Source organism: Mercenaria mercenaria, chromosome 3 (genome assembly GCF_021730395.1).
Source record: "Mercenaria mercenaria strain notata chromosome 3, MADL_Memer_1, whole genome shotgun sequence".
NCBI lineage: Eukaryota > Metazoa > Mollusca > Bivalvia > Venerida > Veneridae > Mercenaria > Mercenaria mercenaria.
This window is the reverse complement of record NC_069363.1, coordinates 99,364,765-99,381,769: the sequence shown is the minus strand read 5'-3', so window position 1 is coordinate 99,381,769 and position 17,005 is coordinate 99,364,765. Positions and strand designations below refer to the sequence as shown.

Below are 17,005 nucleotides of genomic sequence, written 5' to 3'. Positions count from 1 at the left end.
GAATGCTTTTGATAAATGGATCCAAGATTTTATGTATTATGCAGAATGGTTGAGGGTAATAAGATGGCGATTTTCTGTGCTACACGAAGCGTGAATACCATTCATGAAGCTTATATTCGGATAAGATTAATTTGGTTATACAGATATAAGGTTTTTGGGACAGAATACTAAATGTCCGTGTAAGTTCGTTAACATATAAATAATATATCTGGTAAAAGAATGTCCCATGAGGCTGTTATAGGACTGTTTAAAAGTAATCCATTCAAACACAATCTGTTAATTTCTCCTTTAAATGCAGTACCAAAGAAGTCGGTATCAAAAACACGAATTATTTTACATCTCAGTAGTCGTACTTAAAATGCAGTCAATGACTATATAGATAAAGATTTTTACTTGAGTGAAACAGTGTTTCCAAACATTGATGACTTTATTAAGGTGTCAAGATGTTTAGTGTTTAAAAAAAGACTTAAAACGAGCATATAGGCAAATCAGTATTTGTCCTTCACAATATGATTTAATGTCTTTTGTTTCGGAAAAAGCATATTTTTGTAACACTTTGTTATCCATGGGTTTAGTGACAAATGCTTTAACATTCATTTTATTCAGTATTGGGATATGTATTCTTAATTATCTGGATGATTTCGCAGATGTAGAGAGGTCAGAAAATGCTCAAATGTCATAGCATATTTAATATTAGGTATGGTTTTAGAACACAGTGGTATTGAGGAATCTATGGAAAAGGGTTGTGCCCCTTCACATATCATGACCTTTTAGGTGTATTTTTTTGATACAGTGAAAATGACTATGGAAATTACCCCTGATAGCTTGAGGAAACTTTGTTATTAGTGACAGAATGGTTGCAAAAAGAAAAGGCCTCAGTGAAGGAAATATAGTCATTATTAGGGAAACTTAATTTCATAGGTTCTTGTGTAAACTCCAGTCGGATTTTTGTTAATCGTATTTTAAGCTGGTTTAGAGAGCTTCATAACACGAACCGTCATGAAATACATGAAATTCCGGTTGAGGTCAAAAAAGACATTCAGTGATGGAGTGTCGTTTTACCTTTATACAATGTAGTGTCCATGATATCTCTAGATTCTTGGTCAAAATAATTTTGCACGAGATAGTGACAAGATCTCAAGAATTTTCAAGAAGTGGTGCGAAAACTCTTGCGCGTCGTTAGAAAAAAAATCTATTCGGACAGATAAAGATATTAACGAAGTAAAAAGGGCAATGCTGTCCTCGTCAATTAAATATTTTAATACATATTAAAATAGTCCAATGCGAAGAAACATGAATGTCTGTGACAGGAGAGCGAATGATATGTAAAGTCAAACAGGATTTTGAGACAATATGATACAAACAATACACTTTGAAAATGCTGTATACTTTCAATATTTAAAGTTCAATTTATACCTATCAAATATCTAATGAACCGATAAGCAATGCAAAATATCAGCCTTGATACACGTCACCTGAAAAATGTTAATATAGAATACCATCTTAAAGGTTTCAATAAAAAAGTTATTTTTTGGTTGGGTTTAACGTCGCACCGACACATTTTAGGTCATATGGCGACTTTCCAGCTTTGATGGTGGAGGAAGACCTCAGGTGCCCCTCCGTGCATTATTTCATCACGAGCGGGCACCTGGGTAGAACCACCGACCCTCCGTAAGCCAGCTGGATGGCTTCCTCACATGAAGAATTCAACGCCTCGAGTGAGGCTCGAACCCACATCGATGAAGGGCAAGTGATTTGAAGTCAGCGAGCTTAACCACTCGGCCACGGAGGCCCCCTCAATAAAAAAGTGAAACTAAACAAACATCTTAAGTAACGTCAACGCCGGCAATAACCTCGTGATACCTCGATATTTTTTTAATCATATGAGCTTAACTCCGACATTTACCACTCGACTTCTTGTGTATGTGCATGTACACTTAATATAAATATAAATGATTTATATCATTTTGTTTTCATTTGAATTGGCACATTAAATGGATAGAAACTGCAAGATGAGTTGAGCACACAAGGTAGAGATGGAGCATTTCAAAGTCCAAATAACTAAAAAAATAACCAGTGGCTATAAACGTCCCACAAGTTGTGTATGCCAACTCCATCATTTGTCATTGATGATGTATACCAGTTTCAACTTAAAGTAATGCAAAATGTAGGAGTGACTGAGCACACACGGTACATGTGTGGTTATAATAAAGTACAAATCCATGATGGCCATAACTCAACGTCAAATGATCGAATATTAAAGTTCCGAAAATATGCGTATGTCCACCTTATACGTATGAAGGTTTATCTTTATATCCGATTGAAACTAGAGATGCTTTTGAGAAAAGCGCATGTCTCCCACAACTGCCCCTATGAAAACTGTCTAGTTTCTCTAGATGGTTTAGACGAGTGGATCCAAGAAGATGGTCTGGACGAGTGGATCCAATCAGGAATTCAAGGACCATAATTCGAAAGTGTCTGGGCGGATTTGGCTAGTTATCAAACTTGGCCGAGGTCTCATGGTCAAACACATTTTGTTCAAGTTTGGTGAAAATCGGATGAGAAATGTTCGACTTAGAGAGAGGAAAAGAGTAAAAAGGCTGATTATTCGGTAATTCAAGGGCCGTAAATCCAAAATGCTTAAACCGATTTGGCTAGTTATCGTACATGGCCGAGGTCTCATGGTCAAACACATTTTGTTCAAGTTTGGTGAAGATCGGATGAGAAATCTTTGACTTAGAGTGCGGACAAGAGTAAAAAGGCCGATTTTTCAGTAATTCAAGGGCCGTAACTCCTAAATGCCTAGACCGACTTAGCTAGTTATCAAACTTGGCCGAAGTTTCATGGTCAAACACATTTTGTTCAAGTTTGGTGAAGATCGGACGAGAAATGTTTGACTTAGAGTGCGGGCAAGAGTAAAAAGGCCGATTTTTGGTAACTCAAGGGCCATAACTCCAAAATGCCTGGACCAATTTAGCTATTTATCAAACTTGGCCGAGTCCTCATGATTAAACACATTTTGTTCAAGTTTGGTGAAGATCGGACGAGAAATGTTTGACTTAGAGGATGGAAAACAGTAAAAAGGCCGATTTTTGGTTATTCAAGGGCAATAACTCCAAAATGCCTGGACTGATTTGGCTAGTTATCGAACTTGGCCAAGGTCTTATGGTCAAACACATTTTGGTTAAGTTTTGTGAAAATCAGATGAGAAATGTTAGACTTAGAGTGCGGACAAGCTTTGTGACAGACACACACACACACACAGACTGGAGTAAATCAATATGTCTCCCATACCACTGTGTGGTGGGAGACATAATAATAGGAGGAGTCGAGTACACAAAGAAAATGTGATGGACGGACGGACGGACACTACACGTCTTCCTGGTCTTCCACAGAACTTTCAGAAAATTACTTTCGAAATCTGTACACATATTAAGAATATACTGACACAATTACATTTAGGTACTAGATTATCGAATAACAGAAATATATCAAATATCACGTGCACAAAATCGATTTACCTCTCCAATGACTTTATTGTGCATTTATATTTAAGTAATTATTGGGCAAACAACGCGTAGTAAATAGTCTAAACTTAGAAACAGATCATTTGTTTTCGAATAATCCAAAAAATAGATTAAATTTATTTCAATGATAACAGAAATTTAATTCGAGCAATCGTTGCAGTTTTTATTCGAAAAATTCATAAAAATTAGTTTAATCAAAATGTTTACGAAATCATAGACAAATGTTTAAGAAACTTTACTTATTAAATAAGCTTTTTCACAAACCTTAATGCTATCAGATATTTACTTGCCGAAAAGTAAGTTATATCTATGTAGTGATGCTTAAAGTATGAGAAACTTGAAGATTGAAAATGAAAGAAAGCTATCAACTTTAGCAGCCTCTTTCTTTATCAAAATCAGCAAATTTCATGTATTAGTATATTATTTCAAACAGCCATCAGAGCTCGGACGGTGCCTTTTATTTGGGTTCTACAGACTGCACATTTAGCTAGTGCTGAAATACATTGGGAGCAACAAACCATGTGGCCGCATGGTAACGTAATAATACATGCAATTGCATCATAACATATTTTGCAAGTTACTGGCTCCTTTAGTTTTCTGTTTGTTTCTTCCATATCCTCTTCTTCTTCTTCAGATCCTTCATCGTCTGTTTCTGTATCGTCTTGCTCTTCGTCATCGGTAAGCTTTGATGTCGCGTTTGCAGTTTCGTTTGTTTCCTCAATTTCTTGTATAACTTTTACAAGTTCGACAGCTGAGAATTTTTTCTGTGCGTCTTGCTTGATCAATGCTTTTATTGCCCTTTTTAAGATGTCTTCATCTGTACAATATTCTCTTGCAACAATAACAGCATCTTCGTTTCTATTTATAGCTAGCTGTACAGTGTCCACTATTTCATCTGAATCATCTACATCAACATCAGAGTCTTGGTCTCTTTCTCCAAGAATCTTTCTGATATAGCCTTTACCTTTACAATTAATTACGTGACCACAGTTGGGGCTGGCAAGAACATGTTGTTCCCAGGGACTAGCTCCTTCAGGCCAATCTCTAAGTCCTATACTGCAATAAAAACACCTTACAGAGTCGTCTACTCCTGTATACCCAAATCCAGCTTCAGCTAACTGCCTTATCTCCTGTGTTTTATTATGTGGCCAATTTTCGAATGAACCAATTCGTGACTGTAGAGTACCGTACTGTTTATGTTTTGGTTTATCAGTTAGTATTCCCAAGGTATCACACTTAGATTGTTTGTCTCCATTTCTTGGTGATTTTGTACGTGACGTACTTACTGAAGTATGGCTGTTTCCCTGTTGTCGTCCTCTCTCTTTGCGAAAATAATTCTGAATATCCTCTGGTCTCGATAGAACTCCGGCCATCTAAGAATCTATAAATAAATAAATTGTTTAAATATCTATTAAGGTTCAATGTGATTAAATCCATAATAGTGTACCTCCTTTTAAAGACTGTTCAATTCCTACGATAAACCTAATTTGATTTTAATTTTTCAGGGGGCATAGGTTCAAGCCCTACTAGGAACATTTGTTTTCCTTTACATTCCTTTTATCTAGTAAGGTTTTTACATTTTCATGAATTATCGTTGATTTGTTTTACAAAAGTGAACATTTTTCATTTGGAAATCGATTTCTTGGTGCTCAAAATGAACTTACTTCTGAAACAGAAGGGGGGAGAGTTAGACATCTTTAAAAATACTAAGTTACATGCGGCAAAGGTGGTCTATTTTGTCTTTACTCGATCGATTACATTTTAGTGAAAAAATGTAGGTAAGTTTTACTTCTGCCCCAAGGTTATTTTATTGCACGAAGTGAGCAAATCTTAAAACAGTCCCACAGGACCTGGCCATATATTTTCAATGTATGAGTTACATTCTTTCTCATAAAATTACTTTTACTTGAGGCACCCTAGAAGAATGATATTGACACTTTTATTTTGTGTTTTATAATAGTTCGCCAATAGTTTGATGTTTCTTTTATCAAAATTAATGGGATAACGAATTCTCTGCAAACGTTTTGGACAGTAGCCGTCACTCTGAAATTTGTCTCTACTTGAGCTTGAGGAAGTATCATAAATTATTCAATGTATAAAAAAAACGGTACGATAGAAGCTGTTTAAAAATTGCAACATAGTGTGAAACAAGTTCAACTTTACGAATTTACCAAGCAGATGCCATTTTTTAAAATAACTATTGTATTAGGAGTCTAATACCTTTAGTTACGATACGAGTTACGATATTTACAAAACATATACTCGATATTTAACGGGTATTGTATTTGGCAATATGTTTCCTTTTAATGTCATTATGATGAGTACTCATTGTTTTCGATCGCCAACATGGTAAACAAAAGTGTTGTGCATTGCTAAAGTTAAAGACTCTGGGATATATTGCATTGTATCGCCGGATGAGAAATATGCATATACAATTGGCAACTCGTTTCACCAGGGTTTATCAAGTGAGCAGTAACACAAAATTCACACAAACAGACGCTGGTCACATGATCAACAAGAAATAATTTTTATTTCAATCTTTTATGCTTATTCACACTTTTAAAAGTATCTGAATTTTTTTCGGACTTTATCTGAATCGCGAAAGTCTTATTAGACATTTACAAATTAAGTCTACGTGGACTGTGAACACCTAAGACGATCGATTTTTCAAGGGGACCGTCTCAACATGATTATTTTAATTTATGTGTGGTAGGAAAACATTCCTATAATGATGGTAAGGTCTGGCTTATTATGTAACTGCACAGAAAAAGATTTGGATTGGTCTGCCCGTCCGTCAGTTCGCCAGAGAAATGTTTTGTTATACATATCGCAAAAAGTAATTGATCTAGCGTCATAACACTTTCCTGAAATGTTATTCAATATCATAAGTTGCTCATCTGCGACAAAGTTGAAAAGATGAGCTAGTCTGATCGTAATGTATCCGCATTCCATCGTCGTCTGACATGAAAAATCTAAACTGGGTCAGCTGGGATCAAAATGTAGATCAGCAGGTAAACCAATGTGAAAACTGTAGAAAACGTAATATCTGGCGTCTTCATTCCTTTGTTGTTATTATACGCCCGAAGGAACGTTTTTTGTTATACCCCAAGTGTTTATCTGGTCGTCTTTCTGTCTGTTTGTCTGTCTGTGTGTCCGTCTCTCCGTTAGCAATTTCGTGTCGACTCAGCTCTGTAACTCATGAACCCCTTGAAGGATTTTAAACAAACTTGATACAAATGTTCTCCACGTCAAGACTACGTGATGAACGCCTGTATCAGATGGCCCGCTTTAAGGTCAATGTCACACTTAGGGGTCAAGGTCATATGCCTTTTATTTTTCCTTGTCCGCTCTGTAACTCGTGATCTGTTTGAAGGATTTTAAATAAACATTGCACAAATATCCACCACATCGAGACGACGTGCAGAGCGCATGTTCTGGATAGCTGGTTACAAGGTCAATGTCACACTTAGGGGCAAAGGTGTAACTTTGTTTCGAGTGCGATGTGTAACTCTTGAACTGCTTGAAGGATTTTAAAGAAACTTTGCACAAATGTTCACCACATTGAGACGACGTGCAGAAAGCATGGCTCGCTTCAAGATCGAGGTCACACTTAGCGGTCAAAGGTCACATGACTTTGTTTTGTGTTTATGTTGCTTTGCATTGCGGTGCTCTTGTTTTTATTTGGCAGATCTCTTTTTTGTTCACTTACAATATTTTTCATTGAATTACTTCCCTTTTATGTTACTATAAATAGGTTATTTTGTAACTTTTTTATTATTGGCCGTAGGGAAAGACCGAGCCCACTTTCCTGTGGTACAACATGGATGGTACCTGCAATGTTAGGTGTATTTTGACATATCTGTACATGGTAATGATTTTTAGTGGACTTTAAGGTTTTTGGGGAATTTCTTCCCTTTGTTGTCCTTTTCCTTTTGGCTTCAACAGTAAAGTTCTTTAAATTTTGCTCCCATCCTCTGATATAACCCTTCGGGCTTATATTGCCCCGCTTGGCGGAGCACTTGTTATTTCTGTAACGGCCGCGTTAAAGACTTTGTATTCGTATAGCTTTATTGTTTTTATTTGTCAGTAGTGGATGGACGAAGAGATAGACAGCCTTTTTTGTTAGAAAAATGAACGGACGATAGGAAAAAACAAAATAAAATTCTTCCCATTTATACTGTATTATGGCATAAACCATCATTATAGGAATGTTTTCCTACCACACATAAATTAGAATAATCTTGTTGAGACGGTCCCCTTGAAACATAGATCGTCTTAGGTGTTCACAATCCACGTAGACTTAATTCGCAAATGTCTATTTATTTGCCGCTTACATACCTCTCGCTTTGTGTAAACCGGTTATACCGGGCAGTACTGTGAACATGGTTCCTTCGAAGATACGGCGTACGCCGCAAAATTTAAACGAACTGGCTTGATGTAAACTATTGTCTTCTCATGGGAAAACGTACATGAAGACAGCTCCTGTTCTAAATTATCTTTATTGAATATATCTGAGCGACAAAAAAACGCCACCAAAAGTATATGTATTAGAGAACATAAAATGTGAATGAATGAAAATATAATGAACGTAACTAGAAAATCTATATGTATGAAAAAAAATGTGGGCAGAACTAGTAACAGATAATACAAAAGGGTGGACCAGGGGTCGAGGAGATTATTTTTTAAATGCACTTGATGTGTATTAACTCTGTTTATATAAAGCTGTATTATTCATGAATAATTTTGCCTTAAAGTCTATTTGACCCGCGCCATGAGAAAACCAGCATAGTGGCTTTGCGAACAGCACGGATCCAGACCAGCCTGCGCATCCGCGCAGTCTGGTCAGGATCCATGCTGTTCGCTGACGGTTTCTCTAATTGCAATAGGCTTTTAAAGCGAACAGCAGGAATCTTGACCAGACTGCGGATGCATTTGTCTACAGGTTCTTCAGTCACTGCATCTACATCTATATAACATTTAATGTTCTTAAAATTACCCCAAAATACCATTAAGGCAATATTGTTTATACGGAGAACTTGTTGAGCAGAAATTGTCCGTTATCCATGTGTATATTTTCGCTGGAATAAATTTGTTGCTGTTTTATGCCCCCTAGGGTAGGCATATTAAAACCGCACAGTTCGTCCGTCCGTCCTTTCGTGTGTGCGGCCATGTAAATTCTTGTCCGGGCTATAACTATTCCACCCATAAAGGGATGTTAAAAAAATTTGGCATAAATGTTTACCATAATGAGACGACGTGTCAAGCGCAAGAGCCAGACCCCTAGCTTCAAGTTCAAGGTTACAGAGGTCAAAGGTTAACATGGTCTGTTTCGTGTCCGGTCCATAACTCTTGTCATCCATGAAGAGATTTTGAAATAACTTGGCATAAATGCTAACCATAATAAGACTACGTGTCATGCGCAAGAACCAGACCCCTAGCTCCAATGTTAAGGTCACACTTAGAAGTCAAATGTGAACAGGGTCTGTTTCGTGTCCGGTCCACAACTCTGCTACTCATCAAGGAATTTTGAAATCATTTGGTGTAAATAATCCCCATAATAAGACGACATGTCATGCGCAAGATCTAGACCCCCAGCTCTAAGGTCAAGGTCACAGTTAGAGATTAAATGTTAACATGATCTGTTTCTTGTCTGGTCCATAACTCGGTCATTGATGAAGGGATTTTAAGATTACTTGGCATAAATGTTCCAAACAAAGACATGACATGTCTTGCACAAGACATAGACGCTTAACTCCAAGGTCAAGGTCACACTTAGATGTCAACAGTGTTTCTTGTCTAGTCCATAACTCTTCCATTTATCAAGGGATTTGAAAATATTTTTCGACACAAATGTTAACCATATTGAGATGTGTCACGCTTATGACCCAGGTCTCTTAGGTCAAGGTCAATGTCACAAAATGATTTGTACTTCCGTAGCGTTCTTGGGCACGTTCGGGGGCATTCGTCACACTAGTGACAACTCATTTTTTTCAATGCCATCATTTTTCTAGATCATTAGTGAGTTAAAATTTTACGACGTGCGGCATAGTTTATATGAAAGAAGTACTCCATACTAGAATTCTGGAAATACCTAAAGTTATATATTAAAACTAGCTTAACAAGCTTGATACACTAGTTTATCTTTAGTCCCTGATCTTTGTTTTATTGAGAACTGTTGGTTTAAACTAGCATATTTGTGTCGATCCCTATTCACAAACTGAGTATTTAGTGTACTAAAGACGAATTTTCAGATTTTCATTGTACCCGGTGAACCTGACCTTGACATTGTCATAGATTTTTCGTAAACTTCCGGTGTTATGCACTGTTTCTGCGTTTGAGACGATCATACATGTATGACTTCCCAAAGAAATCGCATTATTCCATGTCTCTTGCTTACTTGTCCCTACTCCTGCTGTCACTCTCAGCAGATATTGAACTAAACCCTGGTCCTGGTGCAAATTATCCATGTGGTAGTTGTGGTCTTAAGTTTTATGATCATGATCAAGCCTTAGAATGTGGAGAATGCCAAAGGTGGCACCACGTTGCCGCCAAGGTGTAGGGGATAACACAAATGCCAAGTTGACTAATCTAGATGTCTCGTTCTCATGACTGTGCACTGCAATGCAATAAACATCTCCAACCTATCAAGCACCTGTAACTCACCCACCAACCATCATATTTAGCTATTCAATCCTTTCACATCATAGCCCCACCTCAGCAGATTCAGGTTCCCACAGGTTGCCTAGAAAAGCAGATAATAATCTTCCCCCCTATGCTAACTTTAAGGTTATGTACCTGATCATGAACTGCCAGTCAATTGTCAATAAAAACATGAGTTCCATGTCCTACTGGATAGGCACAACCCAGATATTGTTGTTGGATCTGAGTCCTTACTGAGCAAAGACCACCTCACAAGTGAAATATTCCCATCATCCTTAGGTTATACTCCCTTCCGTAAAGATAGACAAGTTGGTAAAGGAGGTGGAGTGTTTATTCTGGTTAAAAATAAGTATATCTCATCAGTGCAGCAACACCTTGATACGTCATGTGAAATACTATAGGTTAAAATTAATATGAATACAGCCAAACCTCTCTATGTTGCTGCGTACTATAGACCAAACGAAAGTGATATAAAAAGCGTCGTTGAGTTTGAAAGGTCACTGGAACTTACCAGACCCTTTAAAGGAACCAAATGGATATTTAGTGACTTTAATACCCCGAAACTATTCTTGGACTCTGATCACACATCTGTTCTTAAGCCCAACTGTAACTGTCCCCAAACATATGATAAGCTACCTGAAGTCCTTGATGATCACAGCCTCACACAAATGGTTAATTCTCCCAGCCGAAATGACAATGTTTTGGATCGGTTCTTAACAACCAAGCCCGGCTTAAACCGCAAATAAACAGACAGGTACCCAGAGAAATCCCATTATTTAGAAAAGCCAAATGGGATTATTTTAAGAATTTCATAAATAGGTCTAAGGTCAATATCCTCCAAAATGCAGAGGTTCTATCAGTGGAAGACCTCTGGACCAAGTTCAGTCAATTAATCCAAGAAGGTATTTCCAAATATGTTCAAATTAAGAAATTAGGTACCAAAAAGCTTCTCCCACGGGTCATCGAAGACATGAAAAGATTTATTAGAAAGAGAGGTATTTACCCATTTAAAGATCAGTCCAGTGGTACCCTCACCTCAGATAACCTAGGAAAAGCAAATATCCTGAGTAAACAGTTCCAATCTATTTTCTCCGGCATCTCCTCACTATCATTGTCCCAGCTGTCCAAAAATGCTTTAAGGAACCCAAAATACCCAGTGATGCCGAACATAAAAATAGACCAAAATGGTGTCCTGAAACTACTCCAAAACCTCAAAGTGGACAAGGCTGCCGGCCCAGAGAAGATTAAGCCCATTGTCCTTAAGGAACTCCGCCATGAGATCCTTAATATAGTATCACTGCTATTCCAAAAGTCCCTAAACTCCGGTCAACTCCCTTCTGAGTGGACGAAGGCAAACGTCGCCCTCTTTATAAGAAAGGTGATACTAGTGATCCAGCTAACTATAGGCCCATATTATTAACATGTGTTCTATGTAAACTCCTGGATCACGTCATAGTATCTAGCCTATCCACAAACTTCACAAAACATAACATACTCTATGAACTGCAGCACGGGTTTCGTGAAAGACGGTCCTGTGAGACCCAGCTCATTGAGTTAGTAGACAATCTAGCGAAATATATTTCCATTGGTAAACAGACCGATCTTACCCTGCTTGACTTTAGTAAGCCTTTGACAAGGTCAATCACTTAAAACTATTATACAAGCTCGAAGAACACGGTGTGTGTGACCAAATCGTGGCTTGGATACAGTTTTTCCTTACAGGCAGATCCCAATCAGTAGTAGTTGAGGGCATTACATCTGACCAAGTCCCCGTCACGTCCAGTGTCCCACAGTGACCTGTTCTAGGGCCCCTTCTCTTCCTACTATATATTAATGACCTCCCCGACACGGTCACATCCCAGATGCGTCTGTTCGCAGATGACAGAGCCATCTATCTCGCGGTAACTTCCCACTCTGATTGTCAAAGGTTACAAAATGATCTCCTTAAGTTAGAGAAATGGGAATCTTTATGGGACGTGGAATTTATTCCTAGTAAATGTCAGGTCCTCCATATAACACGCAACAGGAAACCCATTGAATTCCCCTATAAATTTTATCGCCAAACATTGTCCCCAGTTAAAGATGCCAAATACCTTGGAGTCGACATCAGTCACGATCTTAGATGGAACACTTGTATCTCCAGAATCACAACAAATGCAAACAGAAAACTAGGTTTCATTAAACGCAACATCAAAACAAAACACGAAAGTATCAAAACTCTAGCCTACAAAACATCGGTCAGACCGCAGCTTGAATATGCCTCATGTGCATGGTCACCACATACACAGGTCAACATTCACAAGCTGGAAATGGTCCAGCGACGCACAATCAGATGGGTCAAGTATGATTATTCCCGTTATTCCAGCGTAACACAAATGCAAAATGCCCTTGACTGGCGCACGCTTGAGAACAGACGTCAAGAGTCTAAGCTTGTCATGTTCTATTAGATATACTATGGCCTTGTAGTCATCTCCCTCCCCAATTACTTACAGGCCCCTACCAGGTTTACTTGGCACATGTATCCCTTAAGTCTTCCTCAAGTAAGTCCATGTCAGTTCAGATTACTTGAAATATTCCTTTTTCCCCCAAACTACAGTCTTGTGGAATGGGTTACCACCAAATATTGCAACCATGCCTGACCTTGAGTCCTTCAAGCAGGCAGTGGCCAAGCTCAGTTACTAAGTAAACTGCAATTGTTTTATTCTTTTACTCTATCCATTTTAACAAAATTCGTCACTTTCACATTCTTACTATTGCTGAAAGAGCTGTCTTTCAGTTTTCATTTAGTTTTAAGGACCACAATGGAAATAAAGGATTCGTTTATCTCTTTTTTTTTTGTCATCCTTTGCTATATAATGTTGTTGACATGGTTGTATTTAACATACATTTTGTTCGTTGTTGTCAGGATACTGGTTATATGACCCAGGGAAGTGCCTACGCCTTTAGTATCTTGAACAATGGTTTGGGTCCAATCGCTAAGGTGACTATGTCTTAGACTAGCTGACAAACGATGTAGAATGTCCTTTGTTAAAACGTAGAGCTGGTGAGACCAAATATCTCATATATAGAATTTTCCTCTGGCTACCTTGCCTAAATGACTCGTGTACCAATGATTCGTAAATGATTTTAATTATGAGCTAGACAATTTCAGGGATCAGGCAAATCAATAAATATTTCAAACTAACAATTTTCAATTAGCCCAAACTCCTATAGGCTGGAGACTCTATACTTGACTGGTCTTTTTGTTGAAGTTCCCGTCAGACAATGTCTTTGAATCAACAACATACGAGTCCTATCGCACAGATGCTCGGCCTCTGTCCTCTCAACTCTATATGAATGCCCTGACTCCTGGATGCTCAGCGCCTATATGCTATCATATGTAGCATTCAACTACCATATAAGTATATCCCCGATGCCTTGGCTGTACTTCGCCAATAATGCTGAACCGTCCATAAGCTGGAACTCTCCTACTATCTCAGTAGATTACCAAACTCTGGGTCTCTGTCTCAGCTTCCCGATGCTCAGCCTATATATGCTATCGTATAAAGCATTCAACTACACTTAAGGTAAAACTTCTATGCGCTGGCTCTATAACTCGAAACCTGGTTGAAATTCTGCAACTCTTCTTTAGTGTACGAACTTCCAAAGTCTTCTTTTTAATAATTTATCCGCCCTGACAGGGTAACTGCAATAGTCTCCTTATCAAGGCACTGGGATAAATTATTAGTTGAATCCTCGATGCGTCTTCTTCGACCGCTGGATACCGAATGAGCTCTCTGTCATCCATCTACCTATTTATACCCAGCAGACGTGCTATTTTTAGAACTTGTTTCTGATTGGTCCAAATTTAAACATTATGTTTTACAACGAGTACTTGCTCTATCAAATATCTGGTACTCTTTAACTTTTGTATATGACATAATGTGCGAAGCTGGGACCCAGTTAGCCATATAATGAACCCAAATCAGCCACAAATGACCCAAATTCTATTATTAACCACAATTCAAAAATAATTATAGCAATAGCAACCTAAAAAGGGAGTCAAGCACTATCTGTGCTTATGTGTTACGTTATCAATATATCAAATATACAAATTATTCTAACAAATAGCCCCCTTCTCAAGAAAATACTTTAAAATTTTCATAAACATGAAGAATAATTTGTAAACAAATCTCTTTTTCTTTTTACTATTTCTTGATTTTTTTAAAGATCTGTTACACCTAACGCACATAGCCCATTATTGTCTGCTTAAATAATCAGCACATACATTTTCTGTACCTTTAATAGATTCTATTTTGAATCTGTAACACTGCAAAAACAATGCCCATCTCATAATTCTTGAGCTTTCTACTTTACATTTCTGTATGTAACTCAATGGGGCATGATCAGTCTGCAGGATGAATTCACTGCCGTACAAATACTTCTGAAATTTCTTAACACCAAAAACTATTGACAAACATTCTCTTTCAATTATAGTTCCTCTCTTTTTGGAGCAATTTCTTACTGGCATATGCTATGGGAAATTGTCCATCTTCATACCTCTGGAGAAGTGCTGCTCCCACCCCAGTACCTGAAGCATCGCATTGTAATATAAAAGGCCGTGAAAAGTCTGGTAACCGTAAAATAGGTGCTTGTGTAAGCAAGGTTTTCAAAGTATTAAAAGCTTTGGCATGTTGTTCTTCCCATACGACGTAATTAGGTTTTCCTTTCTTGATTAAGTCTGTCAGGGGTGCTGCAACTTCTGAATACGATGCTATGAATTTTCTGTAATATCCTGTAAGACCAAGGAAGCTCCGTACTTGTCTCTTAGTCTTAGGTTCGTCAGCATTCCTTATGCGATCTAGTTTATCATCTTCCATTTCCAGCTGATCGTTTCCGACTTTATGTCCAGTGAATGAAATATTACTTTATCCTATGAGATACTTTGATGGTCTTTATGTAAGCTTTGCATCCCTAACTCTCTTAAAAATATCTTGTAACATTGACATATGTGTGTCCCATGTCACTGTGTGACCTAAAATATCGTCCACGTAATTGTCAGCATGTTTGCACCCTGTCAATAATTTTCGCATCATTTTATTAAATGTAGCACCTGAATTTATCATGCCAGATGGCATTTTCTGGAACTGAAAACTTCCCTCAGATGTTGTGAATGCTGTCAAGTGCCTGGATTGCTTCTCGACAGGAATATGCCAGTAACCTTTGCTGAGATCCAATTTTGTAAAGTATTTCTCCCCGTGAAGTTTTAGCCGAATATCTTCATCATTTCCCATAGGTTCTGTATCAAATTTCGTTACAGAATTCAATCGCCTGAAATCAATACAAAATCTGTTTGTGTTATCTTTCTTTTTTACCATGACAATAGGCAAGTTGTATGCAGAGGTGGCAGGCACAATAATACCAGTCTTTAACATATGTTGAACCTCTTGGTTAACCTCATTTCGTTTCGAATATGGTATGGGGTATTGTCTGACTCTAACAGGTTCTGTGGTTGTGAGTTCGACCTTATGTTCTACAAGATTCGTCGTTCCAGGACTGAAAATGTCTTGATATTGTTTTATAAGCGACTTAATTTCAGTAATTTGGCTTTCAGACAAATGAGGAGTAATTTGTACATTTTCATATGTTTCTGATCCTCCTATTCTGACAAGGTCGAGCAAATTTTCGTCATCAACTACCCCTGTCTCTGTGCTAACATCTGCCTCGATCACGGCGACACTTCCTGCAAGAATATCTTGTCTTTTTTCGTATTTTTTTAGTAAATTGATATGGTAAAGCCCTACCTTGTCACCGACTTTTACTTTAAAATCCATTTTGTTGACCACATCAACTACTTCATAAGGTCCTTTCCACTGAAGCATCAACTTATTGTGGTTAGTTGGTAAAAGTAAAGCACTTTATCCCCGACCTTTAAATTTCTGTTTCTGGCACTCTTGTCGTAATGGTGCTTGTACGTTTCTTGTGCTGAATGAAGACTTTCTCTAGCTATCTTACATGTTTCCTCCAGCCTATTCCGTAAGTCTAATACATATTCATATTTGTTTCTTGTTTCTGGTGTTTCAGCTTCAGTCCAAAGTTCTTTAAGTACTTGCATAGGTCCTCTGACTGTCCTGCTATAGAGTAGTTCAAATGGTGAGAATCCTGTACTTGCTTGTGGAACCTCTCGATATGCAAACATTACGGCTGACAAATATCTATCCCAGTCTTTTGGTTTTTCTTGACACATCTTTTTCAACATATTTTTTTTAAAATACCATTCATACGCTCACAAATACCATTGCACTTTGGGCTATACGGAGTTGTGAACATTTGTTTCAGACTGATCTGCCTACAAACTTCTTCCATCAGCTGTGAGGTAAACTGACTTCCTCTGTCACTCAAAATTTCGGATGGAAATCCTACTCTAGAAAATATATCTAGCAGAGCCTCAGCTACCCGTTCTGTCTCAATCCTAGGTAATGCAACTGCCTCAGGATATCTTGTGGCATAGTCGACCACGGTAAGAATATACCGATTTCCTTTTTCTGAAACAGGAGCAATAGGTCCTATTAAATCCACAGCCACCCGATGAAATGGTGTCTCCATTATTGGCATATCTCCCAATGGAACCTTTCAAACTTTTCCTTTTGGAATCATTTTCTGACATATATCACACGACCTACAAAACCTTGTGACATCACTAGTTAACCCAGGCCAGTAAAAACTTGTTTGTATTCTATCAACTGTCTTTCTTATTGATAGGTGTCCTCCAGCTATTGATTCATGAGCTAAAGAAATAACTCTCTTTCTGAACTGAGTTGGAACTACAATTTGCTTTA

The 17,005-nt window shown here is 37.9% G+C and overlaps 1 protein-coding gene across 2 annotated transcripts in view; it reads right to left on the bottom strand.

The window, feature by feature from the left end:
- Nucleotides 1-1,177: 1,177 nt before the first annotated feature.
- LOC123523311 (putative inhibitor of apoptosis) overlaps nt 1,178-17,005 on the bottom strand; it is a 34,608-nt gene continuing 18,780 nt past the window's right edge. Inside the window, exon 2 of one of the 2 annotated variants that reach the window (XM_045300999.2) lies at nt 1,178-4,908. In XM_045300999.2, coding sequence (XP_045156934.1) covers nt 3,953-4,900 — 948 coding nt within the window. In that variant the 5' untranslated portion in view covers nt 4,901-4,908 and the 3' untranslated portion in view covers nt 1,178-3,952. The remainder of the gene's footprint in view (nt 4,909-17,005) is intronic. The other variant, XM_045300997.2, reaches the window with a different exon arrangement.